We start from the raw sequence: 22,951 nt of genomic DNA on the forward strand, positions 1-22,951 counted from the left end.
GATTCTTTCTGATAAGCTGCCTATACAGAAACAGGTCTATCTGGATAACTTACTGATGTATTTGTTTGTTCAGAGCCTGGGCATTACGTTATTATGTCTTGATCGTAATTTAAACAACATAAAAGGACAGTTTTTTTTGTTGTAGTATAAATGCTCTTAGGTGGAGATATCTAGTAGAGTTGCTCCTAAATGTCTACACACACACACATCCACAGTCCACTGCTTAGCATTGACCACAAGCCATAATTACCTCATAAAGTCGCACCATTTCAAAAGATTAGTCTAGCAAAAATGGTACTTCAGTTTTTTTTTATGCTAATATATAATAAGAAGTGGAGAACATTTTAATTAATCTCAATCTCATCACTAAATCAAATCTTAATAATTGTTCAGGCAGATGATAACCAAGTATCGTCAAGTGGCTGGGTCGCTTGAGACCTTGGAGGAGCAGACTGTGCCATGCATTTCTTCCTGTTAACAAACACTACACTGGTCTATTAAACACTGTATTAAACAGTGTGCTTATATTAATAATAATAACACCATTTCTCCCAATAAAATCAGCACCAGACACAAGCGCTGACTTCCTGCTCAGCATTGACCTAAAATGTTTTGCACTAAACACATAATCATATTTTATGGAGTTTAAGACGCGAGAGAATGCGTGATAAGAAAAATAGAAAATCTGCATAAACACGGATTATCCTACGCCGCTGCAAAAACTGTTGTTTTACTACCGCAGTGAGAACACAACAACGAGAAGTAAAGCAGCGTAGATGTCAATCAAAAAAGGCGAGTGAGGACAAGAGGCGATTGATATTCCGCACAGGTTCACTCCAGATGAGGCCAGACTGCAGAGTGCTCGGCTTTTTGCTCTCCGTCGACGCTCTGAATGAGGATGAGACTGTTCGACATTGTGAGCCCTGACAGATCTCTGGAGCTGTGGAGCTCATCAGGACCAGTGAACTTCTCATGACTTCATTCAGTTAGAAAGCAGCACAGATGCTGTAATATTAACATCAACATGTCATATGGTGCCATTAGTTTGCAGTGACACTGCTAATGAGAACTCTCCTCATCCTATCCATTTAAAGAGAAGAACCGTACAAGGAAGCCACCAGAAAGTGTTTTTTCTAAACGGGTATACACAGTGCTTTGGGGTTTGCTTGGAAACAGATGGAAAGATATTATTTTAAGTGCTACAGTATATACTGGCTAGGACTGTGAAAGATTCAAGTTCTATCCTGGGAATACTGGGTGTGAGTGAGGTGGTAATCCAGGCTGAGTGGAACACCAGTCTATCTACTTAGCACATTCAATCTACATACCAGCATGTGGAGGAAACCAGAATGTCTGAAGGAAATCCACATAGACACTGGGAGAACATGGGAAATTCCACTATCTATCATTTAATCTATCCATCTATCCATCTATCTATCTATCTATCTAAGAATTACATTTCTTTTAAAATCATAATGTGTCACAACGTCATCAAAGAGATGATGATCTATCGCATGCTACAGTCCATAAGACATTTATAAACTATTAAAAATTTAACTTTATTATACTTCATTATAAACTATTAAAGCCTTCCAACATATTCCTAACCCATTACAAACCACAACAAACCAGTACTAACCATTATAAACCAATATAATCATCATACATCATTATAAACTTGCAGTTACTGGCAGCATGGTGGTGTAGTGGTTAGCCTCGGGTCTGTGTGCATGGAGTTTGTACGTTTCATCTGGGTACTTTGGTTTCCTCCCACAGTGCAGACACATGCAGAAAAGGCTAATGGGTGTTCCCAAATTGTCTGTAATGCGTGAATGACAACTGACCGTCAAGCTGGCAACCCAACCCTGTAAATAACTGCCATGGAAAAGATGAAGATGTCTCCAGAGTGACAGACCAAAATACCCCAATAATAATAATAATAATAATAATAATAATAATAATAATAATAATAATAATATTTACCATTACAATCCATTATAAACACTTATTACATCACAAACTATTAATAGCCATTAATGACTATTGTTAACTACAATAAATGATTATTACGCAAAATCACTGATCATTACAACATTTTTACCATCATCTTTAACCATAATCAACAACATTATAAACAATTATTACCAACACAAACCAGTAATAACCTATTATTAACCATTAAAACCCCTTATAAACCATCATTGCTACCACACACCAATATAAATCATTATAACCCTATATTAGCCATTATAAATCATTATGAACAATTATTAACCACTACACACCAGTATACACTGTTATATAGCACTATAAACCATTATACATTATTATTAACCAGTATACACCATTATTGGCAATGATTAATCTAAATTATTAATGACCCTCACATTAATAACCATGACATCACGAACATCTAATTAACGATTATAAAGTGCTATAAGCCATTGTTATAAATCATTAGGAATAATTATAAACCGTTACCAGCCTGCACGCATCATCACTAACTCTATATTAGACATAAAAAAACAATGTCTATTGAAACTATCAGAACATGACTAACCATTACACAACCGTTATAAACGTTAAGGATCCATAGAGACCACTGTAGAGTTCTCACTATAAGGTTTGAAATGGGTTCTACAGTATACCTGGAACCAGTTGTAAAGGGGAAACCCTGAGCTGAAGGGTTCTAGACAGAACGTTTAGGAGTTCCCTCAGATGGAGGAACAGGAGCCAGGACAGACCGATGGCTCGATAAAAGATCAATACAGCTTTGGTTTCCAGTGGGCGTGGCCTAAGACCTTCACACTGTGTGATGGAAAACCATCTGTGTCTGTGTGTGTGTGTGTGTGTGTGTGTGTAAGCCATGCACCAAAACGTTTGCACAGACGCATGTTGTGAACAACACACACACTTCCTCATCCGACCCCCCCACCCCCGCAACACACACATATACACGCACTAATGGATTCTGAAACATCGTCAGATGATGGATTCTTCTCAGGCTAATGAACGCTACGCTAGCAGGCTGTGATCAGTCTGAGCTGCCACATTAATAAAACAAAAGTTAGAGGGCCGAAATTAAAGTTATCCATTGTGTGTGTGTGTGTTTGTGTGTGTGTGTGTGAGGGATAAATGTCATCAGCCCCTACGGCTTTCTTAGAGGAAAAAAAAAAACAAAGCAAAGCAGCACAACGCCTGTGAGTGGAGTGTGTGTGTGTGTGTGTGTGTGTGTGTGTATACCAGGATCATGTGTCCTGTAGAGATGTCCATGTTGCTGTGTGCCGGTTCCTCGCTCCATGATGACGTGCTGCTCCGTGCTGATGGACTCTGGGTCGCTCCGTCACTGAACTGTGATGACACGCTGTTGATGCGTGACGTGTGTGTGGCGTGATGGAAAACATCGGAGCTGCGCTCTGCCATGCGCTGACGACACAAATCCTGATCGGGAACAGGGAGGAGAGGATCAGCCACTCGATAGGGATTTTCAATAAAACACACAAACACACACACACACACACATATATACCAGTGTGAGAGAGATAGAGAAAGGGAAAAGGACAGGGAGAGAGACGGACACAGGGAGTGAGAAGCAAAGAGAAACCGTCAGACACAAGGATGCAAAGAGACGGATAGACGAACTGAGATAGAAGAGGAAGAGAGACGCACTGAGTGAGTGAGACAGATGGAGAGAAAAAAGAGGGAGAGATTGAAAAAAAAGAGGGATGCAGAGACACAGAGGGACAGAGAAATGAGAAAGGAATGTGGAGAGAGCGGGAGAGACGGAGTGATAGAGATAGAGAGACAGAGTGACGGATAAAGACATAGAGAGACAGAGAAAGGAAGGTGTAGAAAGACAGAGAGCGAGATAGAGAAAGACGGAGACAGTGAGGACAGGAAGTCGCCGTTTTTTCCGCAACATGACTTTTAACTATTAATGGATACAATGTATAACATTGTAAATATTATCTGAGGGTTTAGAGGAATGAAACACTTAAAGATTTAATCACTGCTTTATTTTTTTATCCATTTATAATAATAATTATTAAGAATGATCATTTAATTCTCTGTGTTCCTGTTCGCACTTACTGTACGTTAAAGCAGCTATAAAGTTTAAACCCAAAACTCTGACATTGGAGACTCCGCCCATAATGTGAAATAATCTAATTATATATATTTTTTATCTATTTGAATGACATTCGTCAAAAAGATCCCAATGAAAGACCTTGTACTACAGAAACAATAACAGGTTAGAACGAATGCATTACAATAAATAAGGGGCAAAACATGATGCTATGCTATAATGATGCTATTTCTAACATGCAACTATGTTAGAAATATCTATTAGTCTGAAGATCACGAACTCTTAACAACAGAAATGAAAAGGGAAATATAGCAGCTGGTAGCAAGCAGCTAAACAAAGAGACAATTGAATACAAACAAGTTGAATATCCCTGAGTCTCATAAAAAATGGACATTGGACAAATGGACATTCCGAGCATGCTGGTAATCTGAGCTATACCATTTTGTCATGAAAATGTCACATTCTTTATGAAATAAGACCATAATTACAGTTATGCGTATTCGTAAAGCATAAATTCACAGGTACATGTTTGTTGCTGGTCCCCATAATGTTCTAAAACTTAAAATGTGTGTGGAATTTTAAGACCCTTGTGTTTCCTTCAGGCTGAATTAGATGAAATTACATATACAGTATGTATTATTTATTTATTTATTTATGATTTTTCGTACTTTTTTATGCTTGATGGTGTCAGGTACCCATTTGAAAGAAAAAAAAACAACCTAAAATGCATCTGATTTGCATTACAGCATTCATGTAATTGTGGTCTAAAGACTTCAAAGCGGGAGAACTTCATTTAATATTATGTGAGAAATAAAACATTTTGGTTTGTGCAATTATAGAAAAATAATCCACCACATATAAGTGATGAAGTGGACTTACTTTAAAAAACAAAGAAAAAGAGACATTGTGTATTTTTGTCATTTTAATGCTCGCATGTTTGTAAAGAGTCCCCATAATGTTTCGAAACCAGAAACGTGTGAAATGTTGTGAAACCCCTTTTTTCCTATCTCTTCATGGCTGTGTGCGATTGTGTGCTGCACCACCGTTTCTAACTGCATGTGTGTTAGATCGAATGAGGCTGTCGGCACAGAGGAAACCCCTCATAACTCCGCCTCCATCATTCTCCCCTCACACCCACAGCCCCTCCATCTTATTTCCTCCCGGATCCCAGATGCCCCCGGAGGAACCGGTGCATCGATTCGCACGGCACCACATGCAGAAAGAAAACTCGATATGTCATAATTAAACAACAAAATAAGAATAATCCAGATGTGAGCCGAGAACTCGGTGACAAGGCAACCAATTCCAGGCCTGCGCCTACAGTCAGTCATGGGAGGGACATTTTTTTTTGTCCCCCTGGAAAAGTGTGAGGTGACTATTAAATATGGAAGCTGACGAGGAGGGTGGAGGGCTCTCGTCTCGCCGAGTGCAGCTGAGCCCGCCCGACGAGGGAAAAAAAAAAAATCAATATGGCTCCAGGAGGCCTTGGGGAAAAGGTCACGCTGCGAGCTCATTTCCCTGCTAAAAGCGCCCGGCTGCAATTAGAATTCATTTTATAAGCTGCTGCCGTCATGCGCGGGACATCTGCGTTCCACGTAATTAGCAGAGAGAAGTTGGAAATAAAAAACGAAATTCTGTTGGTTGGTTTTATAGGGAAAAAAATTAATTTCTTTTCGAGATAAACAGATGCTTGTAATTTCACCTGCTCCTGACACTAATGTTAAACGATAAATCAGTGGACTAATTACAATTTCTCTTCCTGTTCTACAGCTACATTAATCAGCTTCAATGAATTAAAATATGAATTTTACAAAAAGGAACATTAGAACGGACCAATCTGGATCATCTTTTAGTCCAAACAGCCTCTCAAAACAATTCGTCTATGACATTTGATTGCCACACCAAGACATTCCCGGGCCTCCTTTCGAGATCAAAGCTACTCTAACAATGCATCGACCAATCGGGTCCTGACGACGTCACACCGCGTGCCGACGGGCCGAGGTGATCTCGAGCGCGAGGGTCCTGGTTCTCACCTGATAGGTTGTCGTGGCATCGTTCCCGGCGTCTGTTGCCATGCCAACCAGCTTCTCTTTAACCTCGTACCCGGACCGGCGGCGCATGCAGAAGAGCGCCCCCGACAGGCCGAGCACCACGGCAACAAACGCCATGGTGACCAGGACCAGAACCAGGAAGTTGCTGGGTTCGAGGCGGCTTTGCTTGATCACGGGGATGTGATTCAACTTGGACCTCTGAAAAAGATATTTAAAAAAAGTGATCTAAATAATATGTAAATGTTTTGGATATTAGAGTATTTACCTATTTATTTATTCATGTGTTTATTTGTTTATTTATTTATTTATTATGATTAAGCTGTATATTTTGTTATCTGCATCGTTCTAAGCGGGGGTGAAAGGACCAGATTAAACCTTCTGGTGTCTGAGCTGGATGTATCAGCAGGGTTTAAACACACACACGCACACACACACACACACACGCACACACACACACACAGTGTCAGGGCCTTGCTCTGGTCTTGGCAGGGTGAAGCGTGCCACCACTGAGCAATTAGGCGAGCTCCTCACCGGTACAAGCTTGTTGCTAATTAGCCTCAGCTTTGGCAATGTGTGTGTGTGAGAGGTCTTTTTCCGTGTGTGTGTGTGTGTGTGTGTAAGAAGAGTTGGCTCGGACCTCAGACTTAATGAAAATAAGAGGGTGAATGTGGAGAGGGGGGATTACTGGGAGTGTCCATACCCCTGTAATGTCCCTCCATCCCTGCATAGGTGGGGGGGGGGGGGATGGGGGGGGGCGGAGGGAGTAGGGGGTGTAGGTGGGGGGGGTGGCGATGGTGGAGGGGGAGGGGGGTGTCAGGCTTGTTAGCCCCTCAGGGGCAGCGTGTAGATGAAGGTTCGGGGGAGTGTGTGAGAGTGTGAGAGACACAGACAGACAGACAGACAGAGAGTGTGCATGTGTGTGTGTGTGTGTGTGTGTGTGTGTGTGTGTGTGTGTGTGTGTGTGTGTGGGCCGGGAGGCTGAATAGCCGAGCACTATACAAAAAACACCGCCTTTCTTCATACTCGCTCCTACCAGAGCTCAGCGAGTGGCCACAGAGCCTGCTTTCCTTCTCACACACACATACACACACACACACACACACACACACGCTTCAGCCTCTAATGTCACAACCGTTACTAAAGCGAATTTCAAAGCTAACGCTCGAGTTTCTGCAGCTTTCGCAGCTCTACAGATGGCGTGCACTCGCACATCCCGTGCGAAATTACACACACACACACACACACACACGCACACACACACGCACACACACACACACACATTGGCTGGCTGTACACCCGAGTCGGGAGTCTCTACGGATTAGAGCCCTTTTTTCTTCTCTAGCTATTGTTGCGACAGGAGCAGCGACTTTCCTCACATCAAATAGGACGAGAAAGACAGAGAGGCAGGATTTAGAGTTCACACACACACACACACACACACACACACACACACACACACACATCAATCGATTTACATGAAATCCAGCAAAATAATGCCTTACAATTCAAGATAAAAAATTAAGAATGTGTTATATTTGTATTAACGTGTTTAAACACTTAATAAACAAACAGATTTAAATATATATTTGTGTTTTTGTTTTGTAAATGTTAAATGAACATATCATGCTAAAATATATAATAAAGTGAAGGCTATTAGATAGCAATGACTTTCACACACACACACACACACACACACACATGGTGAGAGAGGTAATATATTTGGGAAATTCTAAAATCTTTAATAAAGTAATAATAATAATAATAATAATAATAATAATAATAATAATAACTCGACGTGTAACAATGCTTTATGTCCAGTTTGTCTGTTTTAATTCATTCGTTCTCGCCCGAGACGTAACTCTACATTTAACAGAAAAAACACAAAACACTTTGTTCCTGCTAAAACCAGAGAGGAAGGAAAAGAAAGGAATGAGATGCGGAGGGAGGAGAGAAGAGAAAAGAGAGAGAAATAACGAGAGGAAAGCGCGAGAGACCGAGAGAAGCCCAGGCTTTAATCCTTCTGTCGCTGTGTGCTCGTCTGCAGGGAATAACATTGGACTTGCAAATTTTCTTTTTTTTTCCCCCCGTTCGGTCCACATGGGTGGTGCGAGGAAAAAAAGATGGGCATCAAGCATGTCAATAAATAAATAAATAAATAAATAAATAAATAAATAGAACGTGTGTCAAAAGGGAAAAAATTGAATAAACAGAAAAAACATTTCTTTTTGAAAGAGTAAAATGAATCACGCTTTATAGAATTCATGGATTTTGTGTTAATCGATTGTGTGTGTGTGTGTGTGTGTGTGTGTGTGTGTGTGTCTCAGTCCCCACAAAATGTCTCCAGAAACAGCGCGAAACCTGAAAAGTGTGTGTAACTGCTGCTTCCTGTTAAAATCTCTTTCTTTCTTTCTTTCTTTCTTTCTACCTGATTGCTATGGATTATCTATCTATCTATCTATCTATCTATCTATCTATCTATCTATCTATCTATCTGTATTAAATGTTATTCCTTGTGTTATTCCATCTGTAAACGTCCAGCATGTAATATTCAAAACGCAAATTAAACGTGGACAAATCCACTATTGTGCACAATTTTTGAAAAATTTAAAAACTTTTTTTTTTATGACTTTATTCATTTCTTTTATTTTAATTAAAATGTTTTCATCATTTCAAAATGACTAGGTGTCTCTCTGACTCCTTCACTCCTGCACAGTCTGTTCAGACCCATGAACACGTCCCGAGTGCAATTGCTGAGATTTTTCCTTCTTTTTCTTTTTACTGTGCGCTAACAGAGCCGAGAGGCATTCTCCCTCCTTTAAATTTATTCATCTTTTTTTCTCTCTCGTGGATCCTTTCTTCAGGTCGGAGGGATTTTGAGAAGAAAAGCCAAAATCTGATTTGAATGAGAGTGAAAGGGAGTTAAAAAGAAAAATGTTGGGTGGCCCTTAGCTTACAGCAATGTCCAACACCCAACACCCCACCCCCCCCCCCCCAACAGTCTAAAGAAAAAAATACGGCCCACAAAATGTCACCTTGAACCTCAGTTAAACACACACACACACACACACACACAATGCATTCAAATGTAAAAAAAAAAAAAAAAACCATCCTTAATAAGAACATTGTAAAAAAAAAACAAAAAAAAAAACAAAAATCAGCTAATTAACTTTAGAACAATTTATTATGTTTATATTTTACGACCATTTGTGACGTTCGGTGCTTTCGAGGTCTATATGTTAATTCTTACATTTTCGAGTTTACATATTTTGTGTCTCTCTCTCTTGCCCTCCTTTTTTTTTGCACATGCATATTTTTTAAATACATTTTTATACATTTTTTTGTTGTTCTTTGTTTGTTTGTTTTTTTCTCCATATAAACTCATAGCTTATGTTAAAAAATTAAAGTGGTGTTTAGTCTCCTTCCAGAAGCTAATTTATTTACATTTAATCATTTATCTTTTGTGTGTTACTTTTTACTAAATGCTACGACAAAATACGACATTTGATTTCGATAATTAAACCTCCTCGTTTGTGGAAATGAACAATTTTACAATTTCTTCGTTTCTCTTTTACAAAACAAGGCAAAGAGGAAGGAAAAGGAAAGTCCTATAATAAAAGTGTTAGAATTTAAAATAGACAATAAGATGCATAATCACTTCTTATTAGCGGGATAACGAACATGGCGATGTCCCCGGAGGACTGGACGTGTAATCTGGCGTGAAGTTTCACCCGATCGATAAACATGCGGTGCTTGGAGGTGAAATCGGCTTCCTTGTACACAACGGATAATAAACACAGCTCCTGTCCCTGCTGAAATCACCTCAACATCTACAATTAACACTCGGACCGTGTGCTGGTGCTAACCGGATGCCTGACGCCTGTACTGGGAGCCTACAAGTAACCCCTAAATAATACTGAGGCGAGACTTAACACCCAGCTGATTGAACATTTGGTTTTATTATGCATTTCAATTTGCCATCAAGTGGTGCATTAACAAGTGCCTTCAAATCATGCGAATGTCTTTAGTACGAAAACGCAAAAAGTTTAAAAACTTTAAATATTTCATTATTAAAAACCCTTAATTTACGAATAAACACCTCTAGAAGATCAGATTCCAAACACCTTCAATATCTATGTTGAATCAGATAACACCTCTTAACACCTCAGGGTTGTTTTTCCCCAACCTGAGCCATCCTGATTAAATAACTGCAGTAACGAATCAACACTTTCCTGGGCGTAACAAACTAACACTTCATTTGCTACGTTAGCGAACAGAGGAGATCCTTGTTTGGTATTAAAACATTTTTACATCTCCGTCTTGCAGTGACCAGATTTCTGGTACTAACACCTTCAAGTTACAGGTATGATTTCAACACTTTGTGAATTAACACTATCATTGTTTTATCAACTGGGGTATAAGGGGGTATAGATGTAAAAAAAAAAAACAGTCATTCTTAAAATCAGACCCAATCAGGTGTTGAGACTGAACACACATGTCTCAGTGTTGAACTGACGTCTATTCTGAAAGTCTGGAATTAACACCACATCATGTAGGATCCTTTCATGGAGTTATAGTTACAGCTAATTTGCGAAATTAACACCTAATGATAAAAAAGGGAAAAGTGTTTATTACGAACACCATTTCAAAATTACTATAAAACAAAAAAATTCTGTAGTAAATTAACACCTAAGCACTGAATTAACAATGTTACAATGTTTCTATCGATGAATTCACTTTCATCCACAAAAACGAGACGAACACCTGCACTATGATCTAAGCATATCCTATATATATATATATATATATATATATATATATATATATATATATATAAAATATCACATGAAACTGTGGATAAACACCAACATTTTGAATAAGATTAACGTAAAACTATCATGATGGATTAACGTGGGGTGACGGTAACACCAGCGTCCAGTCAGTGCTGAAACTAACACCCACAGTCCTGGTGTGTCTAGACTCAACACCGTGATTGTGTTCACCATATAGAATTTGTCAGAAATTACCATTGTAATGCTGAATTATTGGATTGACACCTAATAAGCGGCTCGTCACAGCATTCCGGTCATTAAAGCGTTCACCGGTGATGGATTAACATCTAATAAACACTACTATTTATCAAATAAAGACTAACTGTTGAGTTAGCGCTGTACAGAGTGAGGTATAGTTATATCACCCACACTTGTCACTGTTTCACTCTAACGCTTTCTTACTCTGAGTCTTAGATGGACCCTCACACTGATGGATGAACACCAACAAACCAGAATTAACACTTATGTTGGCGTATTGATGGACATTTTCAGTTTGAGGTAGACTACACGTATTTAGGATTTAAAAAAGAGTGCTGATTAAAATTATTGTTTGGAATTAACACCTTTGTGGTTGTATAAATACAATAGATACAAATAAACACCATGTAAACACCACAGTGGAGGATTTAGGAAGAGTTATTCCAGTTGTAAACGTTAAAGTAAACCTCTTAGTGAGTCAGTCGAATCCTTAATAGTGTTTATTCAACGGTGATTTTACAAAAATACATTTAAAAAATCATTAGTGTTTAATTAATCTTGTTGGAGGAAATTATTTGGGGAAAAATATAATAAATATTAATATTATAAATTCGATTAAAACTCAAAGTGTTCATTTAACGCTAATGGATTTTAGTATAATACACACACACGTAATATCATCTTCTCAACTTCATATACACGTTACAGGTCATTAAGAAATAATTACAGTGCATCGCAGATTAAACACCACCAAGGCGATTATCAGAGACATCAATTATGTTAGGATCGACAAGAAAAACCACAACAGCAAGTCGTATTCACACACTCCAGAGCGCAGGCACATCCCAGAGTCGGGGGAAAGTTTCGTTTCAACCCGGCGGAGAAACACCACACGGGACATTTTTTTCTTTCTTTCTTTCTTTTTTTTTTTTCTTCGCGCTATCCATCCTGCTAAACACCACATTGTTAAATAATTATAAGCATGAGGTTACCTAAATCCAGACTCGGAGCTGGGTTAGCCATGATCCCCAGTGCAGATCTCCCACACGCGGTCCCGCCAAAAAGGAAAAAGAAAAAAAAGAAAAAAATCCAAAAAAAAGAAAAAAACCCAAACAACGTATAATTAGCAGCTGCTTTTGTCTTTCTTTTCTTTTTTTCTCTCTCTTTCTATTTTTTTAGGGAGTACAAAAAAATTAGAAAAAGAGAGATAAAATATAAAAAAAAAGAAAGCTCAGAAGGCACAGAGGATTTCCCGCCAGCTGCGTCGTGTCGCTTCGCTTCTCCTCGAATGCTCGAATGTGCGAGCGCGCTCATCACAAACCGTTTTTTTTTTTGTTTCTCTCTCTCTCTCTCTCTTTTCTGCACGCCGCCCCTCCTTATATCTCTGGACTCGCTGTCTGCAGCACATGTCACCCAAACCGGTTGCTATAGCGATGCCTCCACATGTTGCCGACAGCGAGAGAGCGAGAAAAGAAAAGAGAGCGAGAGAGCGCGGGATGCTAATAAGTCCCCGGCCGATAAGAATGGGCCGAGAGCTTGTCACTCATTTGTTTAGCTGCTTGAGCTTTCTGAGCGTCGCTGAATGAAAGTGCTCTTCAGTTACCCCCACCCCCCCCCTCTCTGAACCACCCTTCATTTACCCCCCCCACGACCTCTACTACCTACATAATGTCCCCACATGCCCCCAAACCACCCCGTTTACCCCACTATTGTTTGTTTTTGTTAGAGTTTCATTAAAACTAATATTAATTGCTTTGCATAGTAAAATAGTGGTGACGTTAAGTGAGGTGCTTCAATCTGAAACGTTGAGGGTGGAGTCGGGAAATTGTTTTTTTTCTTCTTTTTATTCAAAGTAGAATATTTGATTAAAATTTGCTACATAAACGCAGAAACGTTACGTTTAAATATTTGAGCGTTAAACACATTAAAGACATTTAACAAAACTAAAGCAGGTTTCGTTTAGTGTTGCCGCTTTCATCAACCTTATTATAGTCTCTTTAGATACCATCCCATGCTAATAATGCTAAAGTTTGTGTGCATGGTGTGAAGGTCCCCCATCTACTCCTATATCAGGAATCACGTCTTTTTCGACCTTTGTGTGTTTGAGCTCACGTGTTCGTGTGTTTCTTTTTTCTAGCAACAATTTATCCAGTTAAACGTCCTAAGTGATGTATATCTGCCATTGTGCGCGCTGTGGATGCTCTGAGTGGCCATTTTTATTTGACGTCAGTCGCTGAATAAAATGTATTCATGGATTCCAGGGACTTTTTTTGTGTCTCCTTTTTTGTAATCAGCGATCATGAGTTCAGCAGGACACAGGATTAGTCTCTTGTTCAAGGACTTGCCATTAGCTTAAAAATAATTACATAAATTAATGTTTTTTTTTCACCACCTCTTGGCCTTTTTTATGCCAGATTCCCTTACTATTGAAACCCTCTCATTTCCTAACCAGGCTTGGAAATGACACTGCATGCACTGTTTGGGTTGTGTAGGATGTAGGGTTAAGGGTCTTGCCCGAGGACCCAACAGTGGTGACCCGGCATTGATAGGGCTCAAATCTCAACCACCTGAGCCACCAGAGCCCCCAGTTTACATAAATGAATGTGTTCGGCTGAAACAAAAGACCTGCTACAGAAATAACTGAATTGTTTTCCTATAATTATGAACTATGTTAACTTATTATTTCAGGGAAACAGAGTGTGTTCTGCTGGTTAAAAACTTTAGGGCTCGTATTCACAAAACTTCTTAAAATTCTCTTAGAGAGCTCTTATCTTAGCCTGAAAAGTCCTAGCTGGGAGTCCTAGACTGAAAGTGATTTAGGAAACTTCTTAAAAGAACTCAGAGTAAGGAAAGTACAAAAACCTTTATCTTAGTGAGGAGGCATGGTTAACCCTATTATAGCAATTCAAGGACTTTGAGTTGTTGATAAATAATAACCTCTGACCTCTTTCAAGGCTTTGAAATGCGCGCGTTGTGGAAATAGAATACATGATAATAGAATAAATCATAATGTTTGTATATAATGAAATTGTATAATCATGACTACAGGCTACTTAATGTAAAGTGTCTGTTATAGGCTAAATATCTTAAAGGTAATTAAACCATTATCCAATTACCAAAATTACCAAATTTACCAAAAATTGCCGAATATTGAAAATGTGTTTACTTTCGATGGAACCAATTTTCACACAGTGGGTACTATATTAAAATTCTTACATTTAAATCCATCTCCATTTCAGATCGATGGAAGCAAAATGGCTCACCTTTTACCAATTTGTCCTCCTCTCTACTCTGAACAATTTTTACCTTGGGGGCTGTTTTTAGGGCTAAGATGTTGCGTGAATCATTTCATCTTAACTAAGATTTAATCCTAAATTTATGAAAAAATTCTGAGAAAATGTCAGATTTCTAAGAATCTTCTTAGAATTTCGTCACTAGAAACAACTTTTGGGCTTAAGAAGCTTTGTTAATATGGACATATCAGGTATGACTTTCAGGAACTCTGACCACCGACCACACCCCTTTCCGAGTAGCCCCCCTTGTAGACTTTACCTTGTTATACAGTGCTTCTTATTATATGATTATTGGAGCATGTTCTAGCCAAACTTTAAGGTTGATAATGATCATCACTGCACCATCACACCATTACTGATGTCCTAAAATAGGTTGACTGATGACATGGATTCTTATCATGGATATTTACAGCATCTGGCCGACACACGTATCTAGAGTAACTTACAATTGATCTCTTTATACATCTGAGTAGTTGATGGTTAAAGTCCTTGCTTAAGGACTCAAATGTGGTGGTGCTGGGGTTTGAACCTGAGACCTACTGACCTGGCGTTCTATAGTTTAACCACTGAGCTACCACTTGACCGTCAAATGTGTCAGAATCAAGACTAGGGGTTGCTTTAATTAAGTACGGCTTTTTAACAACATCATTTATAGAAATTGTTAAAAGCAGACTAAACTTTAGTACCCTTGTTGCTTTAGTAGTATCGTCTTGTGTACAACTTTTGTCTCTTTAGTATGATTTTATTTTACTTACACATTCACCAACAGTGTAGCTGTAAAGCTTTCCTCTGAAAGATCATTAAGTATTTTCAAGGTTCACTATATCCACATTAGAAAGACTCCCATTATCGGTACAAAAGATAACTTGTACCACCCCAGCAACAAGATAAGGTACTGTTTAACTTTCTTCGGAGAAAATTGGACACGGCTCCATGGTGCTTCGTCACCTGCTACAGCTTGGACCTCTAAAGTACTGGAGAACTGTATAGATGGCTGAGGCACAGGATAAAAATGAAAAAAAAAATCTATAAAGAAGATCCTGTAAAAAGCAAATAGAAGTAGGTCGGATCGATAAGTGGCGACCCTTTACTTTTAAACCTGCATTAATTCTCCCAGGTGCAGTCTGGTGCAGTTTTGTAAGAAAATCTGATGCCTGGTTTGTTCCAAGCTTCTTGGAGAAGGTCCACATTTCTTCTGCTCTTGGCTTTTTTAGCTATAAATAATCAACTTTTATTTATTTATTTTTTTTGCTTTGCAAAGTGATCAGTTTGGTTTTGTTACAGAATTCGGGAATCTGATATGATCTTCGCAAGGCTGAAGTTTATCTATCCTTATTGCGTTTCCTAAAATCTGATAAGTTACAGCTACAGTTTAACAAGAAAATGGGCTTAAAGTTGGATCATCTACAACAAACAACAAAATAAAATCATATAAGATATATAAGATATATAACATCATATAGTAAATACATTAATTAGTAATGTATTTACTAATAAGTAATGTATTAGTAAGTAATACATTAATAAATACATTAATTAATTAATATTAATCTTGCACCGACAAGGTCTCTGAAAAAAGATTAATTATTATTATTATTAATAATAATAATAATAATAATAATAATAATAATAATAATAATAAAATAAATGTAATTTACTCTTTCTGTTTTGCAGGTTTGCTTTTTATTTTCTTTCATTTAGGCCATAACAGTTATGTGTAGCTTCTGAAGACATTGCGAAGCCTCTATGCAAATCTGAACTTCTTGTAGAATGGATTAGATTTGTATCAGTAATAACGGAGCGAGCGAGTTTATTGTGATCAATAGAGAGAAGAACAGCTGCACTGAACACAGAGAGAGAGAGAGAGAGAGAGAGAGATTACCTCAAATGAACAAAGTGGGGTCTTAAGGTGGATAAATGTGTGTGCGTGTGTGTGTGTGTGTGTGTGTGTGTGTGTGTGACAGGAACAAGAGAAAACGTACATTATGAAAGCAGCCGAGAGACAAAATGTACGTAAGTGTGTGTGTGTGTGTGTGTGTTTGTGTGTGTGTGTGTGTGTTACAGAAGGGGCTGTCACATGCAGATGATGAGTGTAAGGAGGGGTTTCTGTTTATCTTTTTTTTCTATTCAGCTTCACCCCCCACTCTCTCTTTTTTCTCCGTTGGACAGCTGCAGCTGGCACATTAGAGAGGGACACACACTTGCACACACCCTTTTTTTTCTCCCCATTTTTTTACCATCATCATCTTTATCTCGCTCTCCCTTTCTCTCTCTCTCCGGGTCAGAAATGTCCATCTTTAACACATCTGCTCAGCGTGTGCCGTCTCTTCTCGTTTAATCCCATCCCTCGCTTTAAGAGTGTGTATCTGCACTGCAGCAGCCCTTATCTTTTTCATCACTTATCACTAAGTAATACAGATTTCAGCATTAATGAACTAATTAACATTTGTATTAATGAATGTTATTTACAATTATAATCAACCAAGCAGTCCTAATTGTAAACAATTAGCGGGAAGAATTAGAGAGACCTGATTTTAGCCAGTGATCAACATTTAGTAGCATGATGTAATCCCTGACTGCTTGCTTTTTCTGGTGCAGCGTGACCCAGAATGCTTTGCCTCTCCATTATTTTTCATAAAAACTGATCATAATTTAGCAATAAATAATGGTCCCCTCACCAAGATCTGTTTAAAAAAATCTTTTTAGGTTGTTTCAAAAACCACATAAGAGCATAAACTCTACCTGCCGAAGATGTCTTGGGACATGAAGTAATAACTTTAAATGTGACACTGGAGACTCCTTCCCTTAGTGTTATACAAACACTGGAATCACCAGCAAGCATAACATTACTTTGGCATACCTCAAGGCTATCTGCTGGGCCCACTTATTTATTATTTATTCATATTATTTAGTTGTTTGTTTGTTTGTTTGAGTGATAAATTCTTGTTCTATTCCTTTCATAAGTGTAAACATACATTACAGCACCATATTCATTTTTGTCAAGAATGCAATATTAAAAATATTTAGAACATACCTGTCATGGTTTGTCATGTTTTTTTTTTTTTTTCAGTTTTCATTCTGATTGTGCTTGTCATTTAACATGTTGTTTAGATAACTATCTTAGTGCGATTTTCAGCTGCTGGGTTTCTCTTCATTTTCCTAGATATTGTATGTGTCTAAGGCTAATAGCTATAATATCCAGAGCGATAGTATCCTAACCACAGGCCCTGGTCCCTTATTTGTTCCCTAAATACATGCTTTAATGTAGAATCATCTGTGTTTACAGCATCAACTCCTCCACAGTCTCTATATTTAGGACCATTAATTTGCTTTTTTTAATTTTATTGTATTTAACTATTGTATACCCAACATCTCATGACCTACTAACAGCTACTTTGGCAAACCTAAATGTTTTGCTTTACTACATAGTTGCACCTTATGTCATAGTTTTGATACTGATGAACCATCGATTCATGCAAGCAGAAATCCACCGAATCCATTATTCAATTAATAATCTATCTATTTAACCATGTATTTGCTTAAACAATATAAGCAAGCAATTAAACCAGATATCATTTATTTATATACATATTCTTCCTCTCTTCCTTCCTTCCTTCCTTTCCTTACTTCATTAATTTGTCCATCCATCTGTCTAACGAATGCCAATCCCAATGTCAACTGTGCACTGGTTAACCATCGATCCATCCATCTATACAGTACATCTATTCGTTTTGACATCCAGTCATTCATCCGTCCAACCAGCATCTGTTCATCCATCCATCCATCCATCCAACCACCATTCATATATTCATTCATTCATTTTTTTCCAGCCACATGTCTAACCAATGTCAATCCCATTGGTAATTGTGCACTGATCAAGCAACATCCATCTCTCCATGTATCCAGTTATAATGCAACTAGGAAAAAAGGTTTTGTTGTCACTGTAATTAGTTCAATGAAATTGTAACCATCCAACCATGCAACCAGCAAACCACTGAATCAATACTCTATTGATCCAACCAATTATTTACCCTAACACTAACAAGTATAATAAAATGATAGTATAACTCAACAATCATGATCCACTAACAGCTGCTTTGATGAATCGCCATTCTCAAAAATTTTGCTTATTTCAAAAGTTTCAATGCTGTAAGTATTCTTGAATGACTAAATGTGTCCAAATTTTGAAATAAAACTGTGCTATAGAGCCATTACAGACATAAAAACTTTAGACGAGCTGACTACACTTTATTCTGTATCACTATCACTTCTGTTCCTATCTCTCAGTGTGAATACATTAGACAGTTACATGGCCTCAGAAGTAATCCAGAATGGTAAATAAGTGTGGGATTTGGGACACAGATCAAACTTTCCTGCTCAAGCACACCTGCTTCAACTTGTCTGTTAATTACTGAGTCGTTCCTAAGCTTGTCCAGGTGTGCTGGAGAAAGAAAAAAAAAATCCACTCATCCATCCACCCATGGTACGACGTGGTGCACTGAAGCACTGAGGTATAGCTTGAGTTCACATTTTCAGCTCACTTCACATCCACCTGTGTCGCTATTTAAATTTCAAACACGACTATGAAAAAACTTTGAAGAAACTTTCCTATTGAAGTGTGGCGCAATAAACGCATAGAGAATGAAACTGTTTGGAATAAATGGAATAAATGATAAATATTTTTTAACTGTTCACATTCCCTTTCACGATGGTTTGGCTTCTTAGCTTTTGGCACCGAGTCCTGGACCCTTTAACACCAGTCAAAAATAACATGCCCACATTAGATAAAGCAGAGATTCTCAAAGCAACATAGGGCAAGCTTTATACGCTGACCTAAAGTAAAAATCACACATCTGCCTCAGACTTGAAGTTAAAATAAATAAATAAAACACCATGATGATTTTCCTTGTGGCAGAGCAACTCTACCGTACATGACTTCCATTCAGTCACTTCGGCCTTGGAGGCTCCTTTAGGAACGTAGAAGAACCGCGGCTCAGCCTTGTGTGTTCACTGAGCTAACAGAGATCAATAAAGAAGAAAGAGAAAGAGAGAGAGAGAGAGAAAGAGAGAGAGAGAGAACAAGAAGGAGAGATAGAGTGAATCAGATGGAAAGAAAAGAGCCAAACAGACGGGAAAAAAAAGAAAAATGAAGTGACTAGATATGGTGAGGGAATTAAAGAGAGTGTGTGATACAAACATTAAGTGTGTCTCTGAGTAAAAGGCTACATTACACAAATGTCTAAAAGCCTTCAGACATTGCATAGAATTTTAGATGAACCTGATCTGTCTCTGCTCGTCTATCCAGGTGCTTTCAGCTTTCATACGCACTCTTTTCTTTATCCAGCCAGCCACCCAGCCAATCAACAATCTATCCTCCATCCATTTATACAGTTACCTAGCACACACATCAACCATTGTTGCAGTCATCCCACATCTATTTATTCATCCATTTATATATTAAACTGAACATCACTACAAACAATCAATCCATCTATTTAATAAGCCATCAATCTGCCCATCTTTATCTAATGACCACCAAAGAAGAATCTGTCCAAGCAGGCTCTAAATCCATCCCACCATGTAACACCCATGAATCCATCTACTGTACTGTTTATGTTAATGCATTCTTTTATCCATCCATCCATCCATCCATCCATTCTATCTATCTATCTATCTATCTATCTATCTATCTATCTATCTATCTATCTATCTATCTATGAATCCGTGAAATTATTAATCAATCACTAAAACTGTCCATCAACTCATCCTTACACATAACTATTGATCTACCGTCTATCTACACTAACTTTCCACAAATCCAGCCAACAGATTACTGAGGTAATTATGCAGTCAATAAAAAATTATTTAGTGTCATTATAACTTGTACAACGCAATCAAAAGTTTACACCACTGACAAGCCATCCATCCATCCATCTGTTAAATCAAAGAACATAAGCAACCACTCCAACCAGATACTTATCCTTTCCATTCATCCATCTATTTACACATTCTTCCATCCATCCATCTAATCAACACTTGCTTTTTGTGCAATGGTCAACCAACATCCATCTTATAACCAAACCACCCAACCACCCTTATCAATCTATTCATTCACCAATCCATCCAACCAAATATAACCCATTCATTTTTTTATTATTTCATTTATCCATTAATCCATCCAGCGATTTAACCATCCAAGCATCATCCATCTATCCATCCATCCATCCATCCATCCATCCATCCATCTATTCATCCATCCATCCATCCATCCATCCATCTATCCTTGAATGTAACTGGGTGATAATGGAGCAAAAATATTTTATTGTCACTGTATTTAATACAGAATAATTGTAGCAATCCAACCACAAAACAGCAAGCCCCTTAATTAAAACACCATCTACCCAACCGAGTACTTATTCAAAAACCATACAAACACATTTCAAAAAAATGTTTCTATCTATCTATCTATCTATCTATCTATCTATCTATCTATCTATCTATCTATCTATCTATCTATCTATCTATCTATCTATCCATCCATCCAACCATACTGTCAGTCACCAGTCTCACTCTTCAAATAAGTCTTACATACATATCTATCCATCCATCCATCCATCCATCCATCCATCCATCCATCCATCCAAGCCCCATATTTTCCCAAGCACATATAAATGTATGTGTATATATGTGCATATGAAACTCCTATTGTTAGCTGAACCTTTTGAACGTATATTTTTGATATATTTTGGATATATTTTGGATATATTTTGGATATAATAATTATTGATTAAGTCTTCCTCAGTGGTTCGATTGCTGCATCACATTTACTGTTCTGAAGACCGTAATCCTGCAAAATAGGATTAAACTCTGTGAGGAAGGCAGTCAAGTTATCATATGACTCAGCAGGAGAGAGAAATCGGGAAAAGCAAGCAACTTCTTTTGCTAAATAATTCTCATCAGCGTGCTACTGTTGCTTAAGCAATTACTAATTTATGGTCTCGCTCTGGTGAAATATGCAAACTAGAACCAGGAGGTCATGTGGGCCTTTTTTTTTTTTTTGGAGTGAATTAACTTGACTTTCCTTTCATGGATGAAAGATTCGGTGAGAAAAAGAGGAAAGAAATGAGACACATGCGCACACTCAAACACACACACACACACACACACACACATTGACGTCTTTAATCCAGGCAGAATGCTAGTGAGCTAATTGGCAAGCGCTAACACTTGGCTTGGCGTTCCCAGTGCATACGTGAGGCTTAAGGGCTAATTTAGGGAAAGATGCGCATCAACCGTGTCGCCGTCGTGTTTTTTTTTTTTGTAGCAGATTAGCTTGTTAAAATAAGCTTCCTCATTGTGCGAACATCTCGAGCTGCAGCACTCATGCCAGGGGGTTCAAAGCCAAGAACAAGGCACGGACCACGTTCAAAGCATTGTGGGTTATCTTGAGGTTGGGAACACTAGATGATCAACTCAAACCATACACACGGAAATATTGTCCACAAATACACCAACGTGAAGGATCAGAGTGACCAAACAGGTAGCCATCGAACTCTTAAACCCCAATTAATAAAAAGAAAATGAATACTAATAAACCAGAGTGTGATTTACTGAGTGATTCCATAACTATGGTGTCATTAAGACTTAAATTTTATCCTCATAATAATTCTGTCCATTGCGCCTGTAGTTAAACGCGTCAGCACTCAAATCAGATTTCTATATCTGTCTGTAATATGCAAATCAGCTCTCAACACCTTTCTGTAATGTTCCTTGTTTCACCAGGTCCATGCCAAAGAAGGTTGCCCGATCAAATATCCTGAATTTCTGACTTGATAATGTAAAAGGAAGGCAAAAGATATTCCTTGTCCTAATATACAGAACCTCTGTTATTCGTTTTATTACACAAGCACGGTTTTGAAATGTGAAATATTACAACTACAGATGAACTTGAGTCCGTGAGCAAGTGGCACTGCAAGAACATGAACATCAGTTATGAAAATGCCACCAACTCTCCTACCAAAGTGAGCCAATCAAAAGCCATGCAGAGATATGCACTGAGTCATAATGTCTTATATCTTGAACTTCCATCACGACTCGAGCACAAAAGTAAAATAATGATAAACATTTTTCTCCATTAGCACTAATCCTAATACTAATATAACTAATTAGAATAAAATGACTAGTATTACTATAGTGAGGTAATGAGCTTGTATGACAGAGTAGTGCTAACGATATGCAGATTGGTCTCACTTGAAAAGTTTAGTAATGACCCGCAGTCATTGGCACTGGCCTCTGAAATCAGAGATTGTGGGTTCGAGTGCCATCTGTGGTGTTGGTTGAGCAGAGCGGTGCAGCAGGTATAGCGTGCTGCACCCATAACCCATAGATTGATGGATTGAAACCACAGTCTTCTGCGTCCATAAGCAGGGCCCTTAACCACTGAGTGCTTAGACCTATAATGAAATAAATGTAAGTCACTCTAAGTAAAGGGCATCT

General features: G+C 38.2%; 1 protein-coding gene across 1 annotated transcript in view; it reads right to left on the bottom strand.

The window, feature by feature from the left end:
* ptprn2 (protein tyrosine phosphatase receptor type N2) overlaps nucleotides 1-22,951 on the bottom strand; it is a 214,128-nt gene that overhangs the window by 25,856 nt on the left and 165,321 nt on the right. Inside the window, exons 13-14 of the mRNA XM_053505462.1 lie at nucleotides 6,118-6,333; nucleotides 3,244-3,441 (exon numbers count right to left, since the gene is read on the bottom strand). Coding sequence (XP_053361437.1) covers nucleotides 3,244-3,441; nucleotides 6,118-6,333 — 414 coding nt within the window. The remainder of the gene's footprint in view (nucleotides 1-3,243; nucleotides 3,442-6,117; nucleotides 6,334-22,951) is intronic.

Source organism: Clarias gariepinus, chromosome 1, assembly GCF_024256425.1.
Source record: "Clarias gariepinus isolate MV-2021 ecotype Netherlands chromosome 1, CGAR_prim_01v2, whole genome shotgun sequence".
Classification (NCBI taxonomy): Eukaryota; Metazoa; Chordata; class Actinopteri; order Siluriformes; family Clariidae; genus Clarias; species Clarias gariepinus.